This window comes from Morchella sextelata, assembly GCF_020137385.1.
Source record: "Morchella sextelata strain SCLS chromosome Unknown scls_6, whole genome shotgun sequence".
NCBI lineage: Eukaryota > Fungi > Ascomycota > Pezizomycetes > Pezizales > Morchellaceae > Morchella > Morchella sextelata.
The window spans coordinates 917,013-944,275 of NW_025408621.1; the positions used below are offsets into that span (position 1 = coordinate 917,013).

The 27,263-nt window shown below is 48.6% G+C and overlaps 5 protein-coding genes across 5 annotated transcripts; 2 read left to right on the forward strand and 3 right to left on the reverse strand.

Moving 5' to 3' along the window:
• Positions 1-6,481: 6,481 nt before the first annotated feature.
• H6S33_011371 (uncharacterized protein) lies at positions 6,482-8,576 on the reverse strand (the record flags this gene model as incomplete). Its single annotated transcript, XM_044842725.1, has 3 exons — positions 6,482-7,521; positions 7,646-8,168; positions 8,232-8,576. 3 exons carry the CDS (start codon positions 8,574-8,576, stop codon positions 6,482-6,484), a joined length of 1,908 nt encoding a protein of 635 aa, XP_044696139.1.
• Positions 8,577-11,078: 2,502 nt separating this feature from the next.
• On the forward strand, positions 11,079-11,795 carry H6S33_011372 (uncharacterized protein; the record flags this gene model as incomplete). The annotated part of the gene is made up of 1 exon (XM_044842727.1): positions 11,079-11,795. The coding sequence occupies one exon, from the start codon at positions 11,079-11,081 to the stop codon at positions 11,793-11,795; it is 717 nt and encodes a 238-aa protein (XP_044696140.1).
• A 99-nt stretch (positions 11,796-11,894) lies between these two features.
• On the forward strand, positions 11,895-13,507 carry H6S33_011373 (uncharacterized protein; the record flags this gene model as incomplete). Its single annotated transcript, XM_044842728.1, has 2 exons — positions 11,895-13,430; positions 13,484-13,507. 2 exons carry the CDS (start codon positions 11,895-11,897, stop codon positions 13,505-13,507), a joined length of 1,560 nt encoding a protein of 519 aa, XP_044696141.1.
• Positions 13,508-18,320: 4,813 nt separating this feature from the next.
• Positions 18,321-19,658, reverse strand: H6S33_011374 (uncharacterized protein; the record flags this gene model as incomplete). Its single annotated transcript, XM_044842729.1, has 3 exons — positions 18,321-18,442; positions 18,543-19,416; positions 19,536-19,658. 3 exons carry the CDS (start codon positions 19,656-19,658, stop codon positions 18,321-18,323), a joined length of 1,119 nt encoding a protein of 372 aa, XP_044696142.1.
• A 2,936-nt stretch (positions 19,659-22,594) lies between these two features.
• Positions 22,595-24,420, reverse strand: H6S33_011375 (uncharacterized protein; the record flags this gene model as incomplete). The annotated part of the gene is made up of 2 exons (XM_044842730.1): positions 22,595-24,305; positions 24,386-24,420. The coding sequence occupies 2 exons, from the start codon at positions 24,418-24,420 to the stop codon at positions 22,595-22,597; spliced, it is 1,746 nt and encodes a 581-aa protein (XP_044696143.1).
• Between the last annotated feature and the right edge of the window lie 2,843 nt (positions 24,421-27,263).

The window sequence follows — 27,263 nt, forward strand, 5'->3', positions numbered from 1 at the left end:
TCCACCCACCTTGCCTCGTTGCCTCACCACTGCAATGCTGTCATACACATCCATCATGAGACCCAGTCTGCGATGACCGGCTACAGCTTCTCCAAGAAACTGCGAGACGTGTTCTCCGGACGCTCGAGGGATTGACGTGGAGCCAGTCGGGGGAGGTAGCTTGCCAGCACATGATGGACGCTTTGGGATGGGCGCATGAGGCGGGCTAAGCGAAATGGGGTTTAGTCAGGGCAACGAGGGTGAAGGGGGGATGTTTGTTAACCGGGGTTTCTTGGTGCCTTTTGGATGCCGGTTTGTTTCTCGCTGGGGTGGGGCAGGGTGGGCGTGAGATGGTGGTGAGGGAGGTGGTGGTGGATGTTTGGTTTGGATGAAAGGGTTCGCCGAGTTGGTGGTGGTGAGAGGATAAGAAGAGCGAGAGCAACGGCTAGCTACAACTACAACTACAATACTACCTAGAGTACAACTACTCCAACACTCCATCCACCACTACAACCATCCTGATACTACATACTATTAAGGAGTGGCTTTTTGTTATTATTTTATTCTCGCCCTCTCCTCTTTCCCCTCACCACCCCCTCTCAAGCTCCTCCTTCTTCACCCCCTTGCTATCGCTGGTTTGCTGCTTCCTGCAACCCCACCAAACTGATTATCGAGCTGCATATCACTACTGCGGGAGTAACCGAGCGTCTTGCATGCACAACGGTGCACTCGTACTCTCTCAGAAACGAACGAGAAAAAACACATTTCATGACATCAGGCAGATCTAATACCTTGCGACAATTAAGTACTTTATTACTGGCAGAAGTATATCTACCGGCTTCCCGTTATTCGGCGATGGATTAACCGGGTGAGGGGAGGGGCGACTTGGCAGGGAAATCATATTTAATCACTCGATGATATGAAGGGGGAGGGGGTGGTTGCAGTTGCAGAGATCCCTCAATCCTTACCATGTAAGGGTCAATGATCTGTCTGACTGGCCTTCCTCTTCATATGTATATTACCGGCTCTCTCGGGATTCAACACAAACGACGTCGTAAGCCACTGTGTATCTTAGGTTAATTCCAGGCCCCAGAATAAGCGCTACTCTCCATAGTCAGAGCTTGTAAAGCTCCACTCCCCACAGCCACTTTCGAATCCTCCTTCTCTTACCCCCCCTTCTTCCCCAATCCTCTCTCCTCCGCCCCTTCGACACGTTTAAGACACATACATACATTTTACATCCCCTTCCGCACCCCTCACTCTCCTCACCAGTAGTTCGCGCAGAAACATGAGCTGCAAAACAAGTAGAGTACATAGACTAGAGCATGTACGCACCCCTCTGCTCTTACAGTACTAGTACCTCCTGGAGGTGCATCAGAGATCGCCGGAAAAAGGACGAGTCCGCCACCCTCTGTAACGTGCAGTCGGAATACTGTTTAGTCATGTGTGCGGCATAGGAGATCCTGCTAGCGGTTCTATTACGAGTGCATTGGTCTGCAGAAGAATCTTTGTGTTTCAAAAGGACCCAGTCAGGATATCAAGAGAGAGGGGATGGGGGGACGGGACTCGACGCGGACTTATCTCAAACTGCTTCATGATTATCCAAGTCTACCTATCCTATCGGCCCTTCCCCGCCGTGGGATCGCCCAGAGACATTGAGGAGAGGAAGAGGAGATGTGGGTGTCTCTAGCAAATATTGTCTTCGTATCGAAATCGCCGAAGCGGTTTGCTTACAACCAAAGATAGTATAAGTATATATACAACATCGTACTTTCAAAGTAATACACGATAGTACAGCACTTTGATGCCTATGTACACCAATGTTGGTTTCTACACTTTTAGTTTCTCCTCTGATGATGTACAGCAGTGTAAAAATGGCACCCCCGTAATTAAGCATAAGCTCTAACCGTAAACGATCAAGTACACATTTTCTGCGGAAAAGTTTCCTCTGTCAGATTTTTTTGGTCAGAAGAATTCGAGTGATGGTCTGTGTCCACGGAACCTCCGGGTAGTAAAACATACAAAGCCTGCTGAGCTCCTCCCGATCCTTACTCCGGTTCCAGCCTCCAATCCGCCGCCGACGGGGCGAACCATCGCAAAACCATACGGAGACTTTCACAGAGATATGTAGTATGTATGGTATGCCAAAAGCGACAGTGCACAAATAGCAATCACCGTATCTCCCTCCAAACCATTGGGCGGCTATCGCTTCGTTCGCCTCCAGCACCTTTTTTCTGCCCCCACGTATGGTGGTCATGATTGTGGCTTTTGGGGAGGATTGAGAGCCAGGCATTTACTGGTGGATACCCCCCCCAAACGGCTTGTATCTCATTTTTGGTCAGTCTGTTGGCATTCGTTTAAACCCAGAAGTCACTTTCATCACTCAGGTTTGTAGCTGAGATGTGTCAGGTCTACTTACGGTCCATGTCTCTGGGCAGTAGAGTAGTGGCTCATGGGGGTACGTTGCGAGTTGAGAGACGGGAGTGTTGGAGGTGAGTGCTGGAGGTGAGTGGTGGGATGGTGAGTGATCGTGGCCAATCGGTGCACTGCATCCGTGATCATCTATTTGCCTAGTTTCTGGATCCCGATACCCGATATACAGAATCGATGTCGAGAAGTTGCCTGTGTAGGGGATGTGTGTACATGTATGTGCCGTGCCTGTATTTTTTGTAGAATTATTGGGAAGTCCCTACCAATGTGTACCTGGATTCCAGAAACCAAAGACAGTGTGGGGTGAAAAAAAGATCTCCCGAGATTCCGTTCCTTAGTGAGACCAAGTAGTCTTTGTTCGAAGAGAAAACGGCAAGAAAGAAAAAAAAAGTGTTACTTAGTAACCCCACGCGGGGCTCGAACCCGCAACCTTCAGATCGCTACAAGAGAAAACTCTAATAGAAGTCTGACGCGCTACCATTGCGCCAGCAGGGCTGCTATGAGTATTTTTAGGTTTTTACCTATTTTGAACAACTATTCAACACAACGAAACCTTAATGTGTTTTATGTCTCCCTCCCACGCCCGTTGAGAGATCTGTTCATGTGTGATATGAGCAAAATCGCGTTCGGCTAATCGCCGGGCCTAAAATGGTTTCAAGATCTACTAGTTGAGACATGAATTCAATCAAGTCTTCAATTCAATTTTTCTGCATCAAACATTCCGTTTATACAGACGATCACGAAGCTTTCTGATCAGATCAGCCCCATTGTCACTTAGGGCCAGAATGGCGCCCATAAAGAAGTACAGTTGCACAAAGCTCAAGAGTCAAGACAACTGGCCAACCGATAAATCGAAGACTTGGCATCTTACATAATTATAAGTGCAAGTTTGATCATTAATGAGGAATCTCAAAATGGGGTTCAAAATTCCTCCAGTTGGAAGTAGATATCAGTACTAAACCCCCTGAAAGATTTTTAACCCCTGAAGAGGTTTAATCCTGCATCCAAGAGGTGCATTTTAATGTGAGGCATCGTCATGATCAGCTTTTCAAGTTCTGAAATCTGCGGGCTGTCTTCTCCATATGGCGTGATTCAACGGGCTGGTTTCATGTGTAGAGACTATGAACGGGATGATGGTATGGTAGCCGTTTTAAAGTTCGTATACACTAGATGAATAAATTATATTTAGTCACAGTGTATCACTCGGAATACGACATTCGTAATTACTGAATTATATAGTTGACCATGAACATAGAAATATTAGATGTTCATCTTTCATACTTAAATACTCTAGTCAGGAGTCTTTTATTAGGGTATGTGTTATTTTCCTCGGGCCAAAGCCACGTTCATAGCGAAGCATGATTGAAAACCTAATTGTAACTTTAGATCTACTAGTTTATAACTATAAAGTAGTATTTGATTGTCTATAACCTAGCTCGGAGTGGTTCAGCGAAAATGGAAACGGGCGAAAATCTTCGATAAGAAAGGCTTGGATGCCCACTTTTACCATATGTTTTCCTGTCGGTTAGTCAGTACATACTTCTTGTTTTTGTCACTGGTGCCCATCTTGGGCTTATCTCAGCCTTCGATTTTGAGGAAGAAAAGTGCATTTTGCTCCCAATCAGCTCCAACTGTTGATGTCATATTGCTTGACACAGGAAGTCTGTCTGGGTTTTCGAAATCGGAATTGTCCGAGTCGCTTTGCTTGGGACGCAAGGTAATACTGGCCAATTGTGTGTTTTATTTCCCGAAGACCCTGTGCCAGGTGGAAAAGATTGCTGGTATCATCCTCCCATTAACCGAAAGCTAGAGGAAGGAACACTGGTAGGAATCTTCAGATCACGTGTTTTGATCCATTTTGCTAGCACATCCCCTTGTTTTCCCTGTGGTACTTGTAAATTTACCGCTTCTTGTCCACCCCCGAAACGCCAGGCACGTCCAGCAACTACCTCCAGCCATAAAATAAAGATGGTCGTGAGTTATGATATGGGTCCATCATAAATATTTTGGGTGAGTAGCCACGTGCTCATACGCGAGTGATATAATATGAAGAAGACTATCAGTTTGTAGAAGGGTAATACTAAATTAGTTAGTAGGTATCACAATATCTACTTCATTGCCTGTTTTGTTCGAGTGCCTCAGACTCTATCCGGTAAACTGCTTTCCCTTATAAATTTAGATACACGTATTTGAGCTCATAAAATCATGTATCTTCAAGGGTACTTACTGGTGACGAATGCATATAACTATCTTTTGTTAACACTCATCTAGAGTGAGATATTTGATATTTTCTCTTAGCGATTTCGTACAACACTCATCCTTTGAGGATGCCTGCTTCCTTCAGTTTACCACTCAACCGGAGTTAGTACTCAACAGTATAGCCAGTCCACTGCACATGAATTGTGTGCACATATTCCCACTCCCTCTGTTTCCATGAGCCCATGATCAAGACTTTTAGTGCTTCTAGTGCCTATATATACTGTAATTTTTTATTGAAGGAAATCACGAGTCTTGTGTTTTAGTCCACTATGAGCATAGGCACCCGAGATAACTGCCAAAAGCCATTGGGCTAATACGTTCCATGGGAATCTGCGTACAGTTTCGGTGGTGAAACGGTGTCTCGTGATGTTAATGTGGTGTACGGTAACTTTGGCATCTAGACGTGCTTCGCCCAACTGCATCCTTTATAGAACCTTATTACTTCTACATTTCCAAGTCTCGAGTCTCTCCGTTGAGTCGCCTCGAGCTTCCTCGTAGGTATTGTTGGATGACTAGCTGGTAGAGAGAGAGAGGTTGCCACTTCTATCATTAATTAATGTGATGGTCATGAACAGGCATATTGGATGGATGCCGACATTTTGAACATGCACTGAACTCTACGTACCTCAACAGAGAGTTCGGTGTTCCATTTACGCAACAGTAGATATTCGATTGATAGCCTTTTTTTTTCAGTCTACCGATGCACTCGCTCACGATTCAATTTTGGTCAGTGCCAGTAAGGGTGTGTATGGCATATGCTGCCAGCCGTGATAACCCACTGTAACGCAAGTAAGTAACCCGTCAGCCCCGTTTGCTCAAGCCTATCATAATCTGTGGGCCTATGAAATTTGGTCACTCGTTCGAGTCCCGGAAAACAAGGTGGATCGATAAATGGGGTTTGGGGGGGGGGGGGGGGGGGGGGGCTGGAATTGGGAGATGTCGATACGTAGCACGTAGTCTAGATCTCGTACCCAGCGATGATACTCAGTGATCACTTACCAAGCAAAGGAATAATTCCCATTCCACAAAAGGGAGCCCGAAGTGACTGCTACCCTCGATCACTTGAGTAACCTAACTGATGAATCGAGATTTCCCCACACATTGATCTGGTCTGGGTCACTAAGTTACCCTTTAGTAATTAAAAGAGACAGCTTTACAGAAACAAAAACAACTTTTTCAAAATTAACAAGCTAGATACTCTACATAAACCGCTCCGGCTACCTTGAACCTATTATCAAATACCCCCCCACATCGGCATTACACTGGATATCAAACCAAGTACAATATAACAAAAAAAAAGCAAAACGGAAACGCGCATATAAAAAGATAAAACGGCAAACTTAAATAAAAATATATAAAAAACCCTCCCCGAGATGCGACATGAGCATGAAGCCCTTCCTGCCTTGTTAATAAGAAAACATAAGAAATACCTCCCTCCCAATCCCCGTATCATTGCTGAAAATTCTTTATAAATAATAAGGTATCATCCTCGTAGCCTTCCCATCCAGGCCCGTCCTGTCCCAACGCACAAAATATGAAATAGAGAAAAAGAAAAGGAGGATCTGTCTTTCTTGATTTTGTTTTGTTTCCCCTCGCATTCGTTGCCATATCATAGACATCGTACTATCTAATACAGGGGGAATCCCAACAGTGAGAAAACTGTTCAGGGATAATAAGTTGAAATAAATAGAATAAAAAGGTCACACAGAAAAGGTCCCAAAGGCCCTAAAGTTGACTTAAAAGGCAATAACAAATATACTTTCAACATAATAAAAATCTGAATAAAAAAATAAAAATAAAAACCGTCACCCCTCTATTCAACCACGATTTCAACACCTGACTGGACATCTAACTCCCCAGAACCCCCACGATGCTGCCTCCTGGACGCAAACCCTGCATTTCTATCCGGATCCGGTCCTCTTGGTTGTCTAGAAGGCACTACCTGGCCCCTCTCCCTCTCGCTTCTCATCGAAGATGCTGACGTCGGTTCATCGCTGTACGGCGACATACCTCCATATCCCCTTGTTGACACACCTCCATTACTACTACCAGCACTAACAGGCGTTGAAACATCGTGATTGCCGTCCCTTCCGTTTTGTCGTTCTCTATCAAAATTCAAAACACCCCTAGGATCCCGTGGGTCTCGAAGGCTCGCTCCACCGACACCGAGATTACCACCCAAGGAGGACGTAAGCGACACTCCAGCAAGTCCATTCACAAGTAACGACTCACTAGCATTAGAAGCAGACACGGTAGTTCCTGTCGCAGTTGGCGTCAAACTCGGAGTAGTAGAAGTAACGCTGGCACCATAGTCCGTGTACCTAGAAATATTGCCTCCGAGAGCGGCAGGAAAGCTAGCAGAAGAAGGCACAGGCGACGGAGTATAAGATCGCAAGTCAGCAAAAGATTTTGCCGCACGAAGATTCTGTCGGCTATGCATATCTCCTCTACCAGAAGGCGAAGATGGAATGTCCAATAGAGAATTTCCGTGACGACCTATTGTTGAATACATTCCCGCTCCTTCTGAGCGAGCGTCACTGAAATCCATAGTAGTCGCCCTAGTCAGCACTCGTCGCTGATGCGATTCCACAGGATGAACGGTCGTGGGAATCGACGGTGGGCTTATGCTTGGGGTCCCTGAAATTGGGGCACGGAAAACATGCACTTGGCGCTGTTCACCAGTACCACGAGAAACGTGTGCCAAGGCCATGTGATGTGCAAGGGTGTGCACGATGCGACGTTGCTGCGGAGAAAGCGTCGACGGAAAAATAAGAGCCTCTCGGGAGAGATCGTCGCGGAACAGCAGGAGCTGTGAGTAGAACTGCAGAGTCTGTGGATCGTTCAAGTCTACGTCTGGACGTGACCATTAGTCTATGCACTCTGCACGATGCAGGCAAGTAATAAACTATGCAGTCCAAATGCACTACGGCGCGAACAACTGGCTCGAATAAAACAGATTTCGGGTAGGAGTACTAACCTGGAAGTGTCCGAGAAGCGCTGGGAGAAGGTGAAGTAGATAGAGGGATGATAGGCTGTTGCTGCTGCATCTGCACAGGCCGATGCTGTTCCTCCAACTGTCCTCTCCTTTCCCTCTTCTCCCTTTCAATTCGTTCCCTTTCAACCAAGGGCAACATCTTCTTGTATTCTACTCTAAGCTTCCGGCCCTGAAGATCGAAATGGTTCAAGACATCAATTACAGTTGCCGTTTCCTCGGCGGTTGTAAAATTTGCGAACGCAAGGCCCCTAAAAACACCATTGTCGAAGTGATAGTTGAATGCGTATGGAAGCGGCAAGTTAAGCTCTGTCATCAATTGCACCAGTTGTTCCTTCTTGACAGCAAATGGGATATTCTTGATTACGATCGCTGTAGGTATCAACTCCTCGTCGGGATCCGATCCAACAGTCTCGGTTCTCATAGGGGACGGGCCCAGTGGAACATTCCCCATACCGGCAAGTGGCGAAACCGTGGGCAAAGATACGGGTGCAGTATCAGTCCACATCTATCAGAAGGTTAGTTTGCAATTCGACCCATCAATACCTGCTGCCTCCCTACTGCTACATACCGCTGGTAAAGCACTACGTTGCCTTGATGGGGTCTTGATCCTGCCAGTAGCGCCACCCATAGCAGCCAATGCACCACCACCTCCAAAACTACTTGCATTCCAAGTCTGCGCCCCTGAATCGTACCCATACCCAGTGACCGCACCTAAACGGGAAGAATCGCCATAACGAGAGTCGAACCTTGCGGCGTGGTCCTCGGCAGTGTAAAGACCACTCTGTGAAGCAAATGTTTCAAAATGCCTTGAAGAGGCTCGATGGAGACTCTGATGCTGCTGTTGTTGGTGCTGGCCAGTTGGTGATCGTGAGGAGCCGATGGTGTCGTAGTATCCGTCGTGATGGCTAGCCATTGCTATCGCTTAGATGGTATGATAAATGTTTAAAAGGGTTTAAATATGTATTTATAGAGCACTTGTAACAAGGTCCTTTTGGTCAAGTTTAAAAGTGAAGGATATCGAAGCCCCTTTGTTGGAAAAGAAAGGAAAAGAAAAGAAAAACTTTGATGATTCCTGAACGACGTCAGATCACCAAATAAACCAACTACCGTCTTAACGTAACCGTAGTTTCTTCTCTAGATGACTCTTGCAGTGACGTTTCGTCGTTCTCTCTCTGTTTTCTTTATTGGAATTAAATGATTTTGTTGTAGCGAACCTTGTATTAGAAGTGCGGTATTGTTGTGAATGCTTTCTCGGAAGATCGTCCCGATTTAAATTGAAGTCTTTCTTTTGTAATGTGGAAAAAAAATATAGAAATATATGAACCCGAACGAAGAAGATGATGCTGGACAAATGCTGATGCCTTTTTAGGATGAGTAGGATATAATTTTTGCTATTCTTTCTCTCGATAATGTCACAAAGTCGTCTTTCCGTTGCGTGGCTCGTGAATAATCGTTAAAAGGCGTGGGTCTCGTTAACGGGAAAGGGGCGGGGAAGTCGTTATGATGAGGGGTTTTCTCCGTCTCTAGTCTCGTCGTGAAATGTGGTAAGGGGTGTTCCAGTCCACCAGAGTAAGATTTGTGGCGGTGGAGGGGGTAGGTGTAGTAGGGGGTTGAGGAAAGGAAGGCGTTGAAGAGTGAATGAATGAGTGATGAGATGAATAGGAGCGAAATGTCCTGAAGGGGGGTGGAGGAGGGGTGGTTAGAGTGTGACGGGGGTCTGATTGAAAAAGGAGGTGTGATCAGAGCCGACGGAGGAGGGCACGGGTAGTCTGAATAGCTACGGGGGGGAGACGGTTCGGGCAGCAACAAAGCTGGGGGGAAATGAGTGTGAAAAAAAACGAAAAAAACGAAAGAAAAAGTAGATGCACTAGAAGCACGAGCACACGAAGACAGGCGAATCAAGTGTAACCTTTACAAGCTCGTTCGAGAAGTCTGCAGCTGGCTGACCACTTGGAGATAAATTTGCTGAACGTTTGTAAAAACTTATTGGGGAATGACGGAAGGATCTCCTACGCTACATAAGTTATGTGGATTATACTGCTAAGAGGCACGGGAGCAGCAACAACGACGGCTAGCTGTCTGGTTGGCTATTTAGATGCGATGCGATGCGAGGGGAGAATGAGGAAAAGTGGGAGAGTGCAGCATCAATTGGAGCGAGAGGAAGAGGAAGGAAAGGGGGTCACAGCCAAAAAGACAGATTGCTACCCTATCCAAACTCTCCTGAGATCGGGCCTGGGATGATACAGTATGGAGAGCTGTAGGTATTACAGCAAAGCCAAAGAACTCGCTTTGCGCCGCTTGTGGCTCTTTGGCCTACCCGTTCATGGCCAAGCATTCGGCGGATTGCTCACTCTTGGTTGGAGCTCCAGAATAACGAATAACAGTGGATGAGAGGATGAGCGGATGGACTGCATATGGTACATCGATGTACAGAATAGGAACTCTCTCCAGGATAAGATTATTACTGCATGTAATCAGGTATCTACATGTAGGCACTCTACCTGTGCCAAACACTCGTAGAGTACTCTAGAGTAGCTACATGTGAATTTACTTATAAGTTATGTAGAGCATGTACTCTACGAGTCTACTTTATGAATGTGCTTTATGTGTATGCAGGCAGCCTGACGAGATTCTACTGAAGAACAATATGTAGGTACAGCTTATGCACACTTCCTCGGCAAAAACACTATCCACGGCTCAAAAACTCCGACAACAACCAGCCAGTCAGCTTTGGCCTCTGAGCTACAAGGGGTGGCGGTCAAAACAATATGTAAGTAACTTGTACCCGTCCTGCCATATAGCTGGCAGACCATAGAAGTCTTGTCGTGCTGTCGTGTACCATAGAACAGGGCTCATCCAAGAAACCGACGTGCGCGGCCTCAATTTCTCACTTAATGTCGAGTCAAGGCTCCCTCCCAGAGCAATATGACATGACATGACAAAAGTAGCAGCCCCGCCAGAATATCCAGACAGATTGAAGAACAAAGGGAAGAAGAAAACAAGAGAAGGGGAAAGAAGAAAAGAAAAATCACGATCATGCAAAGGAAACAACAAGAAACACCTACATACAAGGTACTGTACCTCCTCCACCCACTCACTACCTGGAGCAAATTCTTCCCTCCAGCTAAATTCCTAGCTAGGTAGAGTACCAGATGACTTGAGCTCTGCCCCTTCCCCCACCATCTAAACCCGGCCCCTCCCGCGGCCAATACATGTATCATATCGGACAAGAAGGTTTCTATCACGCGAAACACTGGCCGCCGAGCTATCAGTTACATTCGGAAAGTTCATGGCCTCCCAAAACCAAGTCGCTCCGGTCACCGCGCTCACCGTCACCATCAACTAGAGAGGAGCCGTCACCGTCCTCCCAGCCCCCACCGTCCCCTCATCAGTCTATGCCCCATTCTTCGAAGCTATGACCGCAATCCTTAATAATAGGGTCAACGCCGAACACAACCCCTTCAACAACTTCAGACCCGCTCCTACAGACGTGGACATCGCTATTCACGGAATCCCTCTCTTTGACCTTAAGACAAAAGAGGACCTGAACGCCAAGTTCCCCGAGATCTTCCTTCTCGCCTCCGGCATCGCCCCAATCGCAACCCGCTTCCTTCATCCCAACGACACCGAACGCAACAGCAGGAAAACATCTACCGTTGTAATCACAGTCTCGGCAACCGACGCCGCCCTAATCGGTCCCTCAATCCGCATCCTCTCCAGACCCCGCAAATGCACAGTCATGTGGTCCGCCTCCCCCATCACACAATGCAAGAAGTGCTATAAATTCGGACACCCTGAACAGGGCTGTAAACAAGAACACCACACTTGCCCCATCTGCGCAAGAAACCACACCAAACAAGAACACACCTGCCCCGCCAACTGCAATGGCCGCCGCTATGATAACCTCGGATGCTGCGCAGCAGTACGCGCTAAATGCGTAAACTGCGATGGCGCCCATGCCTCAACCTCCAACAACTGCCCAGCCCTTGCAGCCCTTATTGAGAATAATAGACCCAAGAGACCAGCCGCACCAACCACCCCTGCCCCAGATACCAACCAGTCAGTCACCGAATCACCAGAAACACCCATGCCGGATGCCAACTCAGCTCCCCCATCCACCCAAACGGCTTAATCAATGAGCACCACGCCCAAAGAAAACCCTTCACTACGCATCATACAACACAACTGTAATAACAGCAATAATGTTCTCATCTCCCTCTTCGCCATCCCTATGATACAAACAGCACACGCGGTCGCCATCCAGGAAGCCCCACTACTTAAAGGGAAACCTCTATCGGTCCCCGCCTTCACAGCAATATACCCCACCCCCACCTCCACAGACGACAAAATTTCTGTCTGCACCTATATAAACAACAATTTTCTACAGAAAAACTCATTCGCAAGCCCCCCCTCCCATAGAGGAGACATCATATCCGCCAACCTGTTCTGCCGCACCGGGCCCAACACATACACCACAATAACACTCACAAACTGCTATAACAGACAGCGCAGAGATGGGTCTCGGTCTATCCACCCCCTCACTATCCTACCCGCCACAGACAACCCGGCAATCACTGTCGGAGACCTAAACATTCACAACCCCGCAACCGACCCCTCCAGAAACTTCTCAGCCAGGGAACTCAGACTCTCCCAACCATACATGGACACCGCCAGCCGAGCAGGCTACTCCATCCTCAACACCCCCGGAACATATACAAGAATCTCCCTCAACCAAGCACATAGAAACGGAGTCATCGACATAGCTTTCTCCAACCACAGAGCTACGCCGCTTGTCAGGAAATGGCTCCCCCTCTCCAACTCCTCGGGCTCTGACCATAGGATCATAGCTATCTCACTTGCCCTTCCAAACGCAGACTTCGCCCCCTTTACTACCCCAAACTGGGCGCTCACCAACTGGAACCTCCTCTCACCCGCTCTCCAAAACACCCAAATCTCCGCCTGCGACACCCCCTCCATGCTGGATGACTGGTTCGATAAATCACTTACCCTCATCACAGACATGATCAAGCAACACACGCCCCCAAAAACCATCTCAAAATGGTCAAAGAAATGGTGGACCCCGGACCTTTCCCAGCTCCGAACCATCTTTCACTCAATACACAGAGCATTCAGAAAAGGCAGAGCCCCCCCCTCAGAGATGAAGGCAGCGCGCAACGCCTATTTCAATGCCATAAAGAAAGCAAAACAAGACCACTGGAACGCCTTCATCGCCAACGCCGACACAAAGGACGTGTGGAGACTAAAGAAAATGGCCAACAGGACGGAAGACAAGATTCCCACCCTTCCAAACTCACCCACCCCAACCCTCCTCAACAACAACCTTATCAACGCCTTTTTCCCCCCTCGACCAGAAGGCCCCTCCCCCTCCCCCATCTTCTTCCCAAACACCCCCCTCATTACGCCCAACGAAGTTCAAGCCGCTCTGGGCCCCACCTCCAACCTCTCAGCACCTGGTCCAGACACCATCCCATACTCAGTATGGAAAGGTATCCACAGGGCCAACCCCCGCATAATACCTGCCCTCCTCAACCCGCTCATCCAACATGGATATCACCCACTCTCCCTGAAAACCGCCAATGGAGTAATCCTTGCTAAACCAAATAAACCGGACTACTCCTCCCCTGCCGCATACCGCATAATCGTCCTCCTCCAGACCTTCTCCAAGATCCTGGAAAAAATAATAACACTCCGCCTGGCCGTGATAGCGAAAGCCGTAGGACTTCTCCACAACCACCAATGCGGGTCAGTCAGCGGCTTGTCCACTGGAGACGCAGTCACCACACTCATACACGAGACCAGAGCCATGCAGCTGGCCAAACTTAAAGTCTCCACCCTCTTCCTAGACATTAAAGGGGGCTTTGACCACGTCCTCAAACAACACTTAGCCTCCACCCTCTCAGAAAAGCACACCCCCCCCTACATCACGAACTGGGTCCTCTCCTTTCTATCCGACCGCTACATAACGCTGTTGTTTAAAGGATCCCCTAAAATTCCTACAGCCGTCCAAGTAGGAGTCCCACAAGGATCCCCAATATCACCACTTCTTTTCCTCATTTATATCAATTTCCTTCATCAATACGACCCCGCCCCCGGCATCTCACTCTCCTATGTAGACGATTTGGCCATTACAGTGGCCTCCCCATCATATAGGGAAAACATCGACATACTCCAGACTCATTATAACAAGCTTACAGCTCTGGCCTCCCCCAAGAACGTCACATTCTCGGTGGGAAAGACGGAGCTAATGCACTGGAGAACCCCACGCGATAAATCCCCCACCTCACACCTCCCAATATTCCTGGATGGCCAAGCCTTCCAGCCCAGCCCTATAGTGCGATGGGTCGGATATTGGCTCTCCCCCAACTTTAACCCCAACGCCCATTTCATCAGAAGAACGGCCGCCGCAAGAGCAGCCTTCGGCATTCTCAACCGCTTCTCCTCAGCAGGAAAAGGCCTATCACCCGCAAACTGCAGGAAAGTAGCCCTCCTCGCTATCCGTCCCATGCTCACCTACGGAGCCAATGTATTCACCCCAACATCAGCACTCCGAGAAATGAATACCTTCTGGAATGCAGTCCTCAGATGGACAACAGGCTGCTTCAGAGCCACCAATAACCGCGTCCTATGGGCAGAAGCAAAAGCCCCTCCCCTAATACTATACCTCCATTTCCTAAAGTGCAAATTTGCCATTAGGATCCTCCGAGCCTCCCCACTAGCAAACCCAGTAACGGGAAGGACAGACCCCCACTTCCCCACCACCCTGCGAGACCGAACCTTCTCACACACCGCCCTCCTTAAGGGACGGCCCAACCCACCAAAGAAATGGAACTCCAGAGCGAAGAAAGGTGTAGCACATACACCTATTGAACACCTCTGCTCCCTGCTCCTCCCCCTGATAGAGGAAGGCATAGACCAGGGCAAGATGGCTTATAGAGCCAAGCAACAACTGCTGGATAACTGGCGCACCCATTTCCCAACTCCGAACTACTACACACACAGACTAGACACATCCCCCCTACCCTTTACACACCTTCATAAGTTTATCGCCACAAGAATCCACCAAATAAGATCAGGAAAGAGCTACCTACGTGCGCAGCAATCCTGGATCAACCTACACACCTCGCCCAAATGCCGAAAATGTAGCCTCGAAGACGAGACCCCCGACCATGCCATACTACAATGCAACGCCTCTGCACTCACCCGCTCCCAAACCTTAGATGGAGTTACATCCCTTGAGGAAATCTGGGACAACCACACCCTTACCCTCCTACTAGGGGCCTACATCACCAAAACCAGAACAGGCTACCCAGTCAGCCGGGGACCCTCACCACTCGAATCAGGCTCAGGAACCTCATCCCCCCTCAGCTCAGTCTCCTCCTCCTCTACATCAACAATACCAATCATGGGCCCAATACCCATAGCTTATGCATCCTAGTAAAGTCTCATTGAGAGCATGAGGCCAATGGCCAGAAGGATTTCACAGGGAAAGGCACCTAGCCCTCCCTCTAAATTGTTCACTGTTATTTATATGCGTTTTTCTTTCTTTTGTTATATTTTTATTTTTGGAATTCTGTTTTTGCTTTTATTAGGGGACGAGTTATATGTTTGTTAGGGGATAGGTTTCTTTACGCCATAGTTTATACTTTACGCGATCATTGTGTACCTAGAAACAGAAATTGAAATGATTTAAAAAAAAAAAAAAAAAGGTTTCTATCACGCTAGAACAAATACTCTCTTCCTCATTCCCCGCTTGGACCACATTTTATACCCTGTCTGTCGGTGTCCCGCCGTAGGTAGTGCCCACGAAACGAAAACTACCTGCATAGGCCATACAGAAGTTCTCTGTCGGGATGGATCACGCCAGTTGTGCTGTGCGGTGCAGGAAACCTCCGGGTTCTTCTCTTCTTCTTCATGATACACAAATCAAAACAAAACCAAGACCAAAACAACATATGCATAAGACTTATCGCGATCCTCACGATCACGACTTGCCAGCCTACATTAAGGGCCACTCAGCATGAAGGAAGGGAAGTCGAGAAGAAAAAGCAGTGCATCCGATGTACCGAAAAATAGTCAAGAACCTTGGCTTATAAAACTACATATCTACTCTACGAGTCTCCGAGTTTAGAGTATCCAAAAACAAGTGCAGTACAATTTCAAGGTATTCAATCAAGACTTCCTGACCAAATCAGACCAAATCAAATCAAATCTTCATAATCATACATATATAAAACTAAGTTTCCGTTACAACTTACCGGTGCTTCCCTACATGCTATCCAATCCCGAACCTAAGAAAAAGGAAATAAAAAGGAGAAACAGAACGAGCAAATGAAGGAAGGAACAAATGTGTTACCAAGAAAGAAACCAGCACCATGCATGTCGTCCCGTGCATCTGTTGGGTCTACTCTTATCACGTGCGAGTATGATGAGTGGTGTGGGAACTTGGAATGGAAGGGGTGTTGTTATGATCCTTTTTCAGGATTCCTACTTTCTGATAGGGATGCGTCGACCATTTTGGGTTCCCCTCTTTGGGAATATTTTCTAAAAGGGAAATTTCTCTACTCTGCGGACGTCTAGGACAGTTATACCTACATCTGTATACTCCACAGGATTAAGTACGTTACTCTCTTCGTAGGTACAGTTCTACCTACTCTCGACTCCATCTACGGAGATTTGTCAGGGCTGGAGGGGGTTCTGTTACCGCTGCATAAATACACTAGATATGCAGCCCAGGTATGAGATAAATTCCGGATGATTGCCCACATCTTCGAGAACTTCTAGAGTGCCTCTCCCCATGGATGGTGATTTCGGAGCTGTCTCTCCACAAAACCCACCAAGACTATTTGTGTATCTAAATATGATACCTAAACCCAAGTACCAAGAGCCAGAACCAGAGTCGAGTCGCATGACCAATTACCCCCAACACACGTCCATCCGCCGCCTCAATCATCCCCGGACGGTCTAACTGGATGACTGGCTGATCGATTAACGTTCAGCAACCTTCAGGTATGTACCTGTGAGATGAGTTGAGCTATGAAAATATAGCTGGATATGAATGCGGACAGACAGACAAGCTCATTACCGGCACAGTACACGCATGCCATCTACAGGCAATCGATATGGAGATTGCTCTAAGGGAAAAGGTCCAGGTCACAAAAAAATAAAAGAAACCGACAGGCAGGTCCATCACTTAAGGCAAGACGACGCGACAAGATTGGGTAAAGCATGTCTAAGACTCTATTACCCACCTACCCTAGATACGCGACGGCACATACAAAAGGGGAGAGAGGCTCTCACGTACCGCAATTCTGACCCACGGGTTTCCGCCCCTCGGACCCGGAAAGTACTGTGCCCCTATCATGGGTTGCGTCGATCCCGAAAAGCCACTGGATCATTGGCACTTGAGACTTTCTTCTAACCTGGGGAGGAAGGACACCTTGCAATCCTTTGAGATGAGATGGGATCTGATCTGATATGTAGAGGGTAGATATGTGGCGAAGCATATCTATTTGATCCAAATGTGGAATCCAATTCGTCGGTGCGTACGGATTTACCCGGTTGTGTAGGTTGGGTTGCCTAGTCTCTTCATGGAATATGGTTCGGACATGGTAAGGGCGGTTCGTCCCGAAGTTCGTCCCAAGATTCGTCCCGAGACTTAAAACGGTTCCGGTTCTATTTTCTTTTTTGAAATCATGGCATCGTTATTCCTCGATTCTGAATATAGAAGTTATAATACTCTACAGGACGCTTTGTATGCGCAAGTTGAGAGCTTGGACAGAAATTCTGCACATCTTATTGGTTGTGTTGACGTACCTACCCCTCCCTCCTCATCCACACTGCACTGCAGAACGTGCTGTTAAGCTTTTCATTTTTGTTGAATCCACGTTGGTAAAGATCTCTTCCGGCATTAGTGCTATCTTTCGATCAATCTGAAAACCCCCATGGCAAGCCACTCTATTTGAATTCAGTCACCTGAGAATCTACATACTCACATTTTCGGATCTGCAGGAGCCACTTATCAGAAGCTATATGTACGTATAAGGACACCCAGTTTTAAGATATCGATCACGAATATCAATTACCTATATCGGCAACTGATATCGACGGCTAATACAGGAAAGACCCCCAGAGTTGTATCCCGTAACCAAGACAAGTAAAGGAAGAGGTAATATAATGGGATACTTTTATTTTATATTTCAATTGTCCCTGTAGCGGAGAAAATATCCAACCAAAAAGAAAAGGCGTCGAGCATGGTATGTACTTTCTATCGATTGCATAGGCCTCACTTTTCCTTTATATAAATAACCATCTTAGCACAGGACTCGAGCAGTGGTTGTGATAGGAGTGATATATACTTGGCCTCGGTCATTGGAATAAGTTCTTGGCCGTGTGTGGTCGTAGAGGAGCTGGGTCACGCCAAACCCAACATCATAGGACGAAGTAGTTATTCAAAATATATATCAAATGTGTTTGAGGTGTCAAGTTCCTGCTGACTGGGGCAAATTTACTTAGATTTGGGGTCATTTCCACTCATCTCTTGTTTAGCCAGCGGCAATTTAATTTCGGCTTCCCTTCTAGGGAAGCGCCCCAGGAAGATATTTACAATTCGATACATACATTATACTACATGTAACTCTCAAAAGTTTACAGAAACCATGCCTCCACTCTCCACAGTGGAAAAGCTATCGACTCGCTTTCCGCAGAAACACGTGCACTTACAAAGCGCCGGGTCCTCCTCTGGACTCGTTTCATTATATTCTGCAATCATTGATTAGCACTGAAACTATTCTCCCTCATAGATGAATTTACACGCTTTCATATCTATTCAAAAGGCATATTTGTAGACGGGGGAACTTACTAACATAAGACTTCCAAAACTCAAACACCACAAGCAGCAACGATACAACCGCAACAACTTGTCCAAACCCCCACCTCTCCTCCGCATCTTCACTTAGCAACTCCCTATTTGCTTTACGATACCCTAACACGCCACACAGCGTAAAAACCGTCCAGAAGATCATGACTGGCAGACAGAGGGCGGCTGAAAACACAAGGTCTCCAGCGAGCCTCATCCACGGCCACGACCCTTTCACGAACATCTTTACAAAGATGCCGCAAATAGTTGGTAGATAGCCACACACGAAAAAGACAAGATTGACCAGGACCCAGCCCAGTAGTGAATCCCGCTCAGTATAGCTACCAACACAATATTTAGCACTACACGCGCGGAAACAATCCTGCTCGAGGTCCCATCGCCGCCGAACACTCGTGTACGTCAAGCCGCAGTAGACAGCGTACAAAACAGCATACAGCGCCACCGCCGCATACCGCACTATATTGAACCGCCCATACGGCTTCTCGTCCCAAACGTACATGATGGCCAGATGATGTGATAGCGATGGGATCCACGCCATGTTCCCAACCATGATAGCGTGATAGGCACTTAGCTTAGGGAACTGAGACAGCGAGGCTACCATCAGGGCGATTCCAGACAGGGTCTGCATGTCCGAGGTCAGCAGGATGATGTCTGTCATCATTGCCGCGCGGAGCGGATTCGCGGGGTGGAGGGAACGCGGAAGCGTGGGGAGACCCCCAAGGTGCCCTCCAGCACGGAGGTATTTGTAGGCGAGGGGCGGGAAGGTGATGAGGCGATTCCAGCGGCCCGAGAAGTAGTACATGCAGATGCCGATTAGGCTGGCGAGAAAGCCTTGCACGAAGAAGGCGGAGATCACCTGTAGTAGTCGTGATAAGTCCCAAGTTAGCGGATAAGCCAAGTTAGCGTTTGTGGGGGAAAATGATACGCTGGAAGGCAACGTGGGGGGAGGGAGGAAAGGCGGGCACAACAACTCACACCGATCCCGCTGATGTCGGGATTTGAGAGTATTTTTGCCTCGCACCACCATTTCTGAAAGCCTTCCTCCTCAGTCTCCATGGCGGGCTTGGTTTGCTTTGCTTCTTCCTGGCGGATTTCCATCTCGAAAAGGTGCAGGACGCACATGTACCGACGTATTTAACAAGTTCGCACACCCCAGTTCGCCAACCCACATCGCAAAACTCTAAAGTTAAAACATGTAAATCCCGCTTCTAGAAAGCGTGCCCCGTGGGTACAGGAATAGGAGGCTGCATGAGGCTGAACATGGGGTGGGAGGGGATGGGAACGCCAATAGGCGGTGCAGAACAAGGCGATAGGTCGTGGGTGCTGCATGTTTTACCCCGGCTCGCTTGACGGATACGAGGCTGTGTTATTTGTTTTTTTTCGAGCTGGGGGTCGAGTGAGGGGTCATGATTGGATGTGTTCTCGTGGTGATCAGATATAATAATATATTTGGACTGACTACCCTGGAAACTTTGGGTCACCGCACTTGATGGTTTGGGATACGTGCCTGGAGTAACTTCACGGTTGATGAGGTATTGTGATGATCGGTTGCTGCTGTCTTGTGGTTGTGGTTGTTGTGCTGGAAAGCTTAAGTTGGGTTTTTGACGCAACCAACGGCGTATCAACCATGCAAATGGCTGTTTCGGGATGTTTGCCCGTCAAGGGGAGGAGCGATATACATATATAGTCAGGACCGTTGAGGTGTGGGAACCGGAATGATGGATATGGATCTGCGGGATATAAAATATTGGTACAGCAGAGCAAAGACAGCCTGGAGGCGGGCGGGAGTTGATATAGAGATGCATATGCCCTGCCCCGGTAGCTCTCCAAGCCCGCGCCAAAGCACTACCTAGGTGGGCCCGCACCCGCCCGTCCCAATCTCAGGGGCATTTCCACCCCTATAAATCGCGGGCTGTGAGAGACGCGGCGGCAACGAACAGGCGCGCAAACGGGAAACATCCGGGCCGGGTCCTTAATGCGGAGAGTGCGGGAAAGGGCCCCTTGTACCGCTCTACATCGGCGCGGTATCAGAGCCTTTGGGCTTGCAGGCTGCTGGTCTAATCATGAGTATATATTCGATATTCAGGCGGCCTAGATTATAGATGCCCTTTGAATACGGTGGTATCACCGCATTGGGGTAACTACGCCCGCTCACCACCTCGTGGACCGGCGCAGAAGGGCTAGGCCTGCGTACTCGGAGCTGCTCCGGGCCTCAGGCCGATGCGGGGATAGGAAGAGGATATTCAACAGTGTCGTGAGGTGAGGCGGGTGAGGTGAGGCGGGTGAGGTGGGTTGGATCGTGCCGCTGTAAAAGAGCGGTCGCCGCTTAATCTGATCAGACTGAAGATATCTCCACCCGGCATCTAGGAGTTACATCCCAGGCACCCGTTGCCCGGATGAGGGGATACGGGAATTGGCATGTTCCGCTGTCGGCCAGGCGTGTTCACGCATGGACTAGAAACTACGTATACCAGTACACCGGCACACCGCAACATGATATAAATACCCGGGGACTCCCCGATGAAACGGCACCGACACATATATTGTCGGCCTTTGGTCGACTTATCAGCTACATATCTAGAGACCCAGATATACCGACCTCTTCTTCTGGAGCGTGCGCGAAACTATATAGCGCTTCGACCGGCACATGTGATGGCCATGGCTGGATATCAATTCCCCCCCCAAAACCCGCGGCCGGCCAACCGGTAAACCGGGTGTCTCTCCCAATCTCCATGACTATCCTACATGTACTCCATTTAGCACCATTGTACGCGAAGAAGACGGAGAAGAGGATCGCGCCTCTCAACTTAATATGATCTAATTACAAGACCAACGAATCACGAGATATCACTCGCACGCCAAGCCCCACTCCAAGACAAAAAATTATTTAGATTGGATTTGATTATGAAAACCATGATAATTGATATATATGAAAAAGATTCGGATTGATTAGGTTAGTTTGGAAAAGATCGAATTTGGATTTTCTGTGGTTCTGCCACGGCTGAGAAGTGCATGGGGGATAATTGGGGCAGAAGATGGAGGTATGGTAAAGAGCAAAGGAGATTGAGATATAGGCTGGCTTGATCTCCAGGTTGCTTTGTTAATTGGGTTTCTGCCAAGGGGGGAGCATACATGCAGTGCCGGCCGGAAAGGTTGGTGAAATTTTTCGGGGGATTCATTGGCATGCTACTTGACTGCGGTGGTGGTGCAGCTTTCTTACGGTATTTCGGGCATGCAGCATATTGTGCAGTTGGTTCGGTATTTATATAATGCCGCGCACTACTAACGCGTACGGTGTGGATTACATCGCATGTTCCCGTATCGTATGTATCTCATAAAAGAGGCCGGACCTGGAAATTGGGATGGGGAAGGTTGGTCCTTTCCCCTGGGCCTCGCTAGAAGGATATGGGCTTTTTGCTGAGGCTGGGACTTGCAGAGACTGCCGTGTCATATATGGCTGTTCCGGTGTTGGGTGTACATGTACCATAATGAATATATCGATTTCTGGTATAAAGGGGCGTAAAACAACTGCAGCGATAATAATACATATTTACTTGTAGTTAGTAGAAAGAAAGGATATGTTCCGTCCCAGTCACGAGTATATCACATTGCCTAACTGGCCGTCCTGTTGACAAATATTGCATATTGACCAATGCTTCCTAGGATCCTTAAGAAACAAAGAACACATTCTACCTACATGTTGTACCCTTGCCCCCGATATACCACCGTCCTGGGGCTACATAAGTAATGCAAATAAATATTTCTTTAATGAATAGCTAATTAACTGGGGCCAGCGACTTTCCACCGAAAGAGATGAGAATTATATATCAAAATGCCCCGTAAGCGAAAAATAAGAGCTCGTTCACCAATTGTGCAAATTGGTCAATAATCAGTGTTTTCGACTGGGATGGAACAGATACAAAAGACTGATAATTAGCAACCCAATCTATTCAGAAGTCCTATGCTAACCGACTAACCACCTGAAAAAGCTATTCAATACAAAAAAACACAAAGCCCCTCTATAATCATCACCACTACCTCCTAGGCCCTCGACTCGGACCCCCTCTATCACCCCTATCACCACCCCTCCTGTCACCCCTATCCCCTCCGCCCCTTCCCCTCTCACCCCGATTCCCTCCACCCCTTCCCCTCTCACCCCCCCTTCCTCCTTCACCCCTCCTCTTCCCCCATTCCGTCCCTCCACCACTACCACCGCCGCCGCCGCCGCCGCCACCACCCCTCTCCCTCCTCCTCCCCAACTGCAAAATCTTCTTCTCCTTCTCCCGCTGATCAATCATAATCAGCTCCTCATTCTTGCGCTTCCACGTAAGATCCTTGCCTAGTCTATCCTTCTCAAAGCTCAGCGTATGGTTCCACAGCGCCTCACTGGCACCCGGGCTAGGACTACGGGAGGGCCGCTCGTAGAGGCCGCAGGAGGCGCAGTTCGGGATGAAGTGCAGGTCGCAGAGGGTTGCTTCGTCGTCTTCGTCCAAGATGCTGGTGGCGTCTTTGTCGGCGATGGGGGCAGTGTCTTTGGTTGTGCGGGAGTTGATGGAGGTGGTAGGGGGGGCAGAGGAGGAGGCGGTGGAGAGCTTCTTTTGGAAGCGTTTTAGCGCGGCGAGCGTCTCGTCGTCGTCTTTAGTGGTGTCGTCTTTAGTGGTGTCGCGCTTACGTTTGCGGCCTTTGATGGATGTCGCGGGGAGGAGGTCTTTCTGGATTGCCAGTAGTGATTTCTTGGGTTTTGTAGCTGTTGTGGTGGTAGCGGGTGTGTCGCGGTCGCGGCGGAGAGACTGTTTGAGTGCCGCGATCTGGGCGTTAGTTTCTGCGAGCTGCAAGGCCTGGCGCGTCGGTGGCGGTGAGGGCGTACGGGAGGGCGAGCGGGCGGGCGAGCGGGCGCGGACGGGTGTTGGGTCTGGGTCAGCGAGGGAGTCGGTATCTTTCGACGTCACAGTCGTAACCGTCTCTGTCGTTGTGATGGCGTTCTTTGCCCCCGTGCTTGTCGGCTCCGAGATTTTCTTCTCCGCCTGTTTCTCTGGCGCCTCTTCCGATAGTGGTGCGGCGACTACGAGCCGGGTGTTGAATTTCGGCTTTTTGAGCACCGGCTGCTGCTCTGCCTCCTCCTCATCGCCGCCAAAGGACAGAAGCGCCTTTCCCTTCTTCTTTTTTCCTGCAGCAGCTTTCTTCCCCGCGGCAGCCTTCTTCTCCTCCTCCTCCAGCGTCCCAGCCTTTACAGCCGCCTCACGCGGCTTCATGTCCTCAAACGGATTCACCACCACCTCCGCCCCCGTAATCGTAACCGGATACACGGGCCTCTCCGTGCCCTCCTCACACTCGCCCTGCCCCATCCTCACCAGGTTATACAGCGTGTCGCCCACCACCTTGCCAAACATCGTATTCCTCCCCGTCAGCTCCTTTGTGTCCCCGAGCGTCAGGAAGAACTGCGAGCCATTGTCGTTGCGACGGCCCGAATTAGCCATGCCGACAAGGCCACGGCGGTTGAAGCGGAGGCGGGAGTGGAATTCATCCTCAAAGAGACCGCCAGGGTAGATTGCTTCGCCGCCATGACCGGTGCCAGTAGGGTCGCCGCCTTGCAGGATGAAGTTGGGGACGAGGCGGTGGAAGGTCGTGTTTGTGTAGTAGTTGTCGAGGCAGAGTTGCAGGAAGTTGCGGGAGGTGAGGGGCGTTTGGGTGGCCCAGAGCTCGAGGTCGAGATCGCCGTGGCTGGTGTGCAGGATTACTTTGGCACTGGGAAGAGTGGGTGGGTCAGTAGGGCAGAGAGAGGGAGGAGGGAGGAGGAGGGAAGAGGCGTGGGGAGAGGGGCGTACTTTGTCTGCGGTTCCAGGTTGTAGGCGGACGCCATTGTGGTGCGTGGTGTGTGGTGTGTGGTGTGTGGTGGCCTGGTGGACCAAGATTGACGCTGAGTGCCTGGTGGTGAGGTTGAAGTCGCGAGAATGAGTGAGGTGAGCGAAGGTGTTTGCGGCGGGAGAAAGAGGTGACTTCGTGTTGTTGCAAGGGTGACGGGGCTAGGCCGCGTTGGGCGTCAGCCTGTGTCACGTTGCAGGCCAGCGTTGATCTGTGTGACAACTAGGAATCGCGCTCTAAGGGGCAAAGTGGGGAGATATCATTGACACATTGTTTTGTAGCTGGTGCGGTCTAGCTACTTTCATTCATTCACTTACTACTACTACTACTACTACTAGTACTAGTAGTAGAGTCCAGATCGGGGCGGGGGATGGTCTATTCCTATTGCTACAACGTAGCTAGGCTGGATACGGCGGGATTGTTAGTGTTTGATTGATGACTGAAGAAGAGGGGGGCGGGGTGGGGCTCGTGAGAGTGAGCTGTCAGGAAACAATTAACTTACTATAATATCGACACCCTATGTCTTTCTCAGGGGATTTCTTTTTAGGATGCAATTTATCGAGAATGACGCATGTACCGAAGTGACATGTGGTGCATATTCTCGTCTGGCAAGAGCCTAATAATATCTCATCTGATACAGCTTGTATATGCAGGTAGCTAGCTGCCTTTGGTGTCGTCTGTTAGAGCCTAACAGTGCGCGTGCGCAGGTGGGCCAGTTGCAGGAGGACTCAACAGGTGATAGGATGAACGAAGGAAGATGAAAGCCTATGATCTACTTATACACATAAAGCTGGCACGTCTATCTAGGCCAGACTGTGGACACAGTTGCTAGACCACCTTGCAGTAGTGGATAAACGGGCCTATAGTAGATCTTTCCAGGTGTCATGGGATGCGAGTATCTAAGCCCAGGGTATAGGATGGCCCAAAAGGTATCGTTGAGACGGCCTTCTGTGTGCTAATAGAATTATGCTGTTGATGTTGGAGTACTAGTTGGGCGCAGACCGCTGTTTTGAGGGGAGGATGGTACAGAGACCACACACACTAGCGAACAAAAAGGCCCATAGGCCTAGCTAGAACCACCCCACTCAATAGACCAAGCACAAACAGTAGCCGCCTAATCTACAACGGTATAAAAAGTATAACCCATGCCCCACGCCTCAAAACCTCAAAACCTCGCAGAATCCTAGATACTAATAGTGGTAGTAGTGCACGTGTGTCTGAGAGATAGACTCATATCCAGCCCCACCTCGCTGCAAAAACCACCAGTGTATATGCCCTATCAGTCCTCTATCTTATTCACAGACAGACAAAAGAAACGGAGGGTATCATATACTAACACTAACCGCCGAAGTAACAGGGTGGCCGTATTATGGAGCGGTAAATGTGTCAAAAGTAATTTTACCAACGCCGCGGCAGTAAATTATTTACCACCGGTGGTATAAGCACTGAATTTCAGTCATTGTGTCACGCTATCCTAGTACATTAGTACATTCCCCACCGGTATAAACACTGGGTTTCGGTCTTTATGCTGCGCTATACTAAATAATTATAAGTAACTGTCCAATCATTAATGCCAAAACTTATGAAAATTTCCCCCACCGATGGTGAAATACCGCCACCGATGGTGAAATTCCCCATGCGCCAGTGGACAATTTTAATATGCATTGGCATTATATGGCCCCTTTAGGCCAAAAGGTCTGTGCTTTTATCATAAAAACTAGCATTATAAGGGTATAAATTCTGGTATTATTTTTCACTACCGGTGGTAAAATAATTTACTACCGTTAGTAAAATTACTTTTAACACATTCACCGCCCCCATAGCCGTATATATCTCCACTCAACATGTGCGGCAGTACTACAACCCCGCCAATTGAAGAGTGTAGATTCTCATCTCATAGACCTTAAAGTCGTCGTCCACTGTCCGCCCCGAAGAATGTTAGCCTCCATCAGCCTGAAAACTCTCTAGATAGCACTACAGAAACATTGACATGCCGTGCACTTTACCGTTCCCACATGTCCATCTGGCTTGGCACGAGTGATACTCCATGCACGAGCACCACCGGAAGTTACAGTAATACTCGATAAGAACCTTGTGGTCAGTCTGACTGAGACTTCACTGGGGGGGTTGGGGACGCTGGGGACGCTGGGGACGCTGAGTTGTGAGCTAATTAACTTTGAGTATTGAGCGTTGAGTCTTTAAGTGAGCGATAACCCCCACTCACGCGCATGTGCTAAATAAAGAGTAACTAAAAAAATGTGCCGATCGAGTACTAGGGCGATAAATAACAACTCACTCACTTAATGTTTCTTGTTTATCCCCAGATCCGCAGACGGAGTGTATGTTTATAAAATCAACCCCCCACAAAGCTTAACTGAGCTTCGCATGCGCACATGATATTGTGTGAAACGGGAATGCACTTGTAGCCTTGCTGCCTGTGGTGAGCAATATGGCCGATGCTTGGTAGCTATAGTTCATCCCAAGATCGTCAAACCAAGCAAGCTGGCACGTGCGGGATATTTAGTCGCTCCTTTATGAAACAAACCCCAACCCACACAGCGCTACCACTAGTCAGAAAAAGGAACCGAGTGATAATTCATGAACCACTCCATCATTTTGACAGCACCGGGCTAAACCCAACTAGTTGTAAATTAAGAAAAAAAATTAGTTACTTCTTATTTTATTAAATCTAGCACAAATCTCCTCCTAAATCTCATCCCATGTTCACAAATTGACACCCCCGAAATAATACCACAAGTGCCTGCTCAAATCCAGTAAAATTGCTTAACCACAAACTAGTCGGATAGGGATAAACGCAGCGCGCACGCATCCACCGCCACC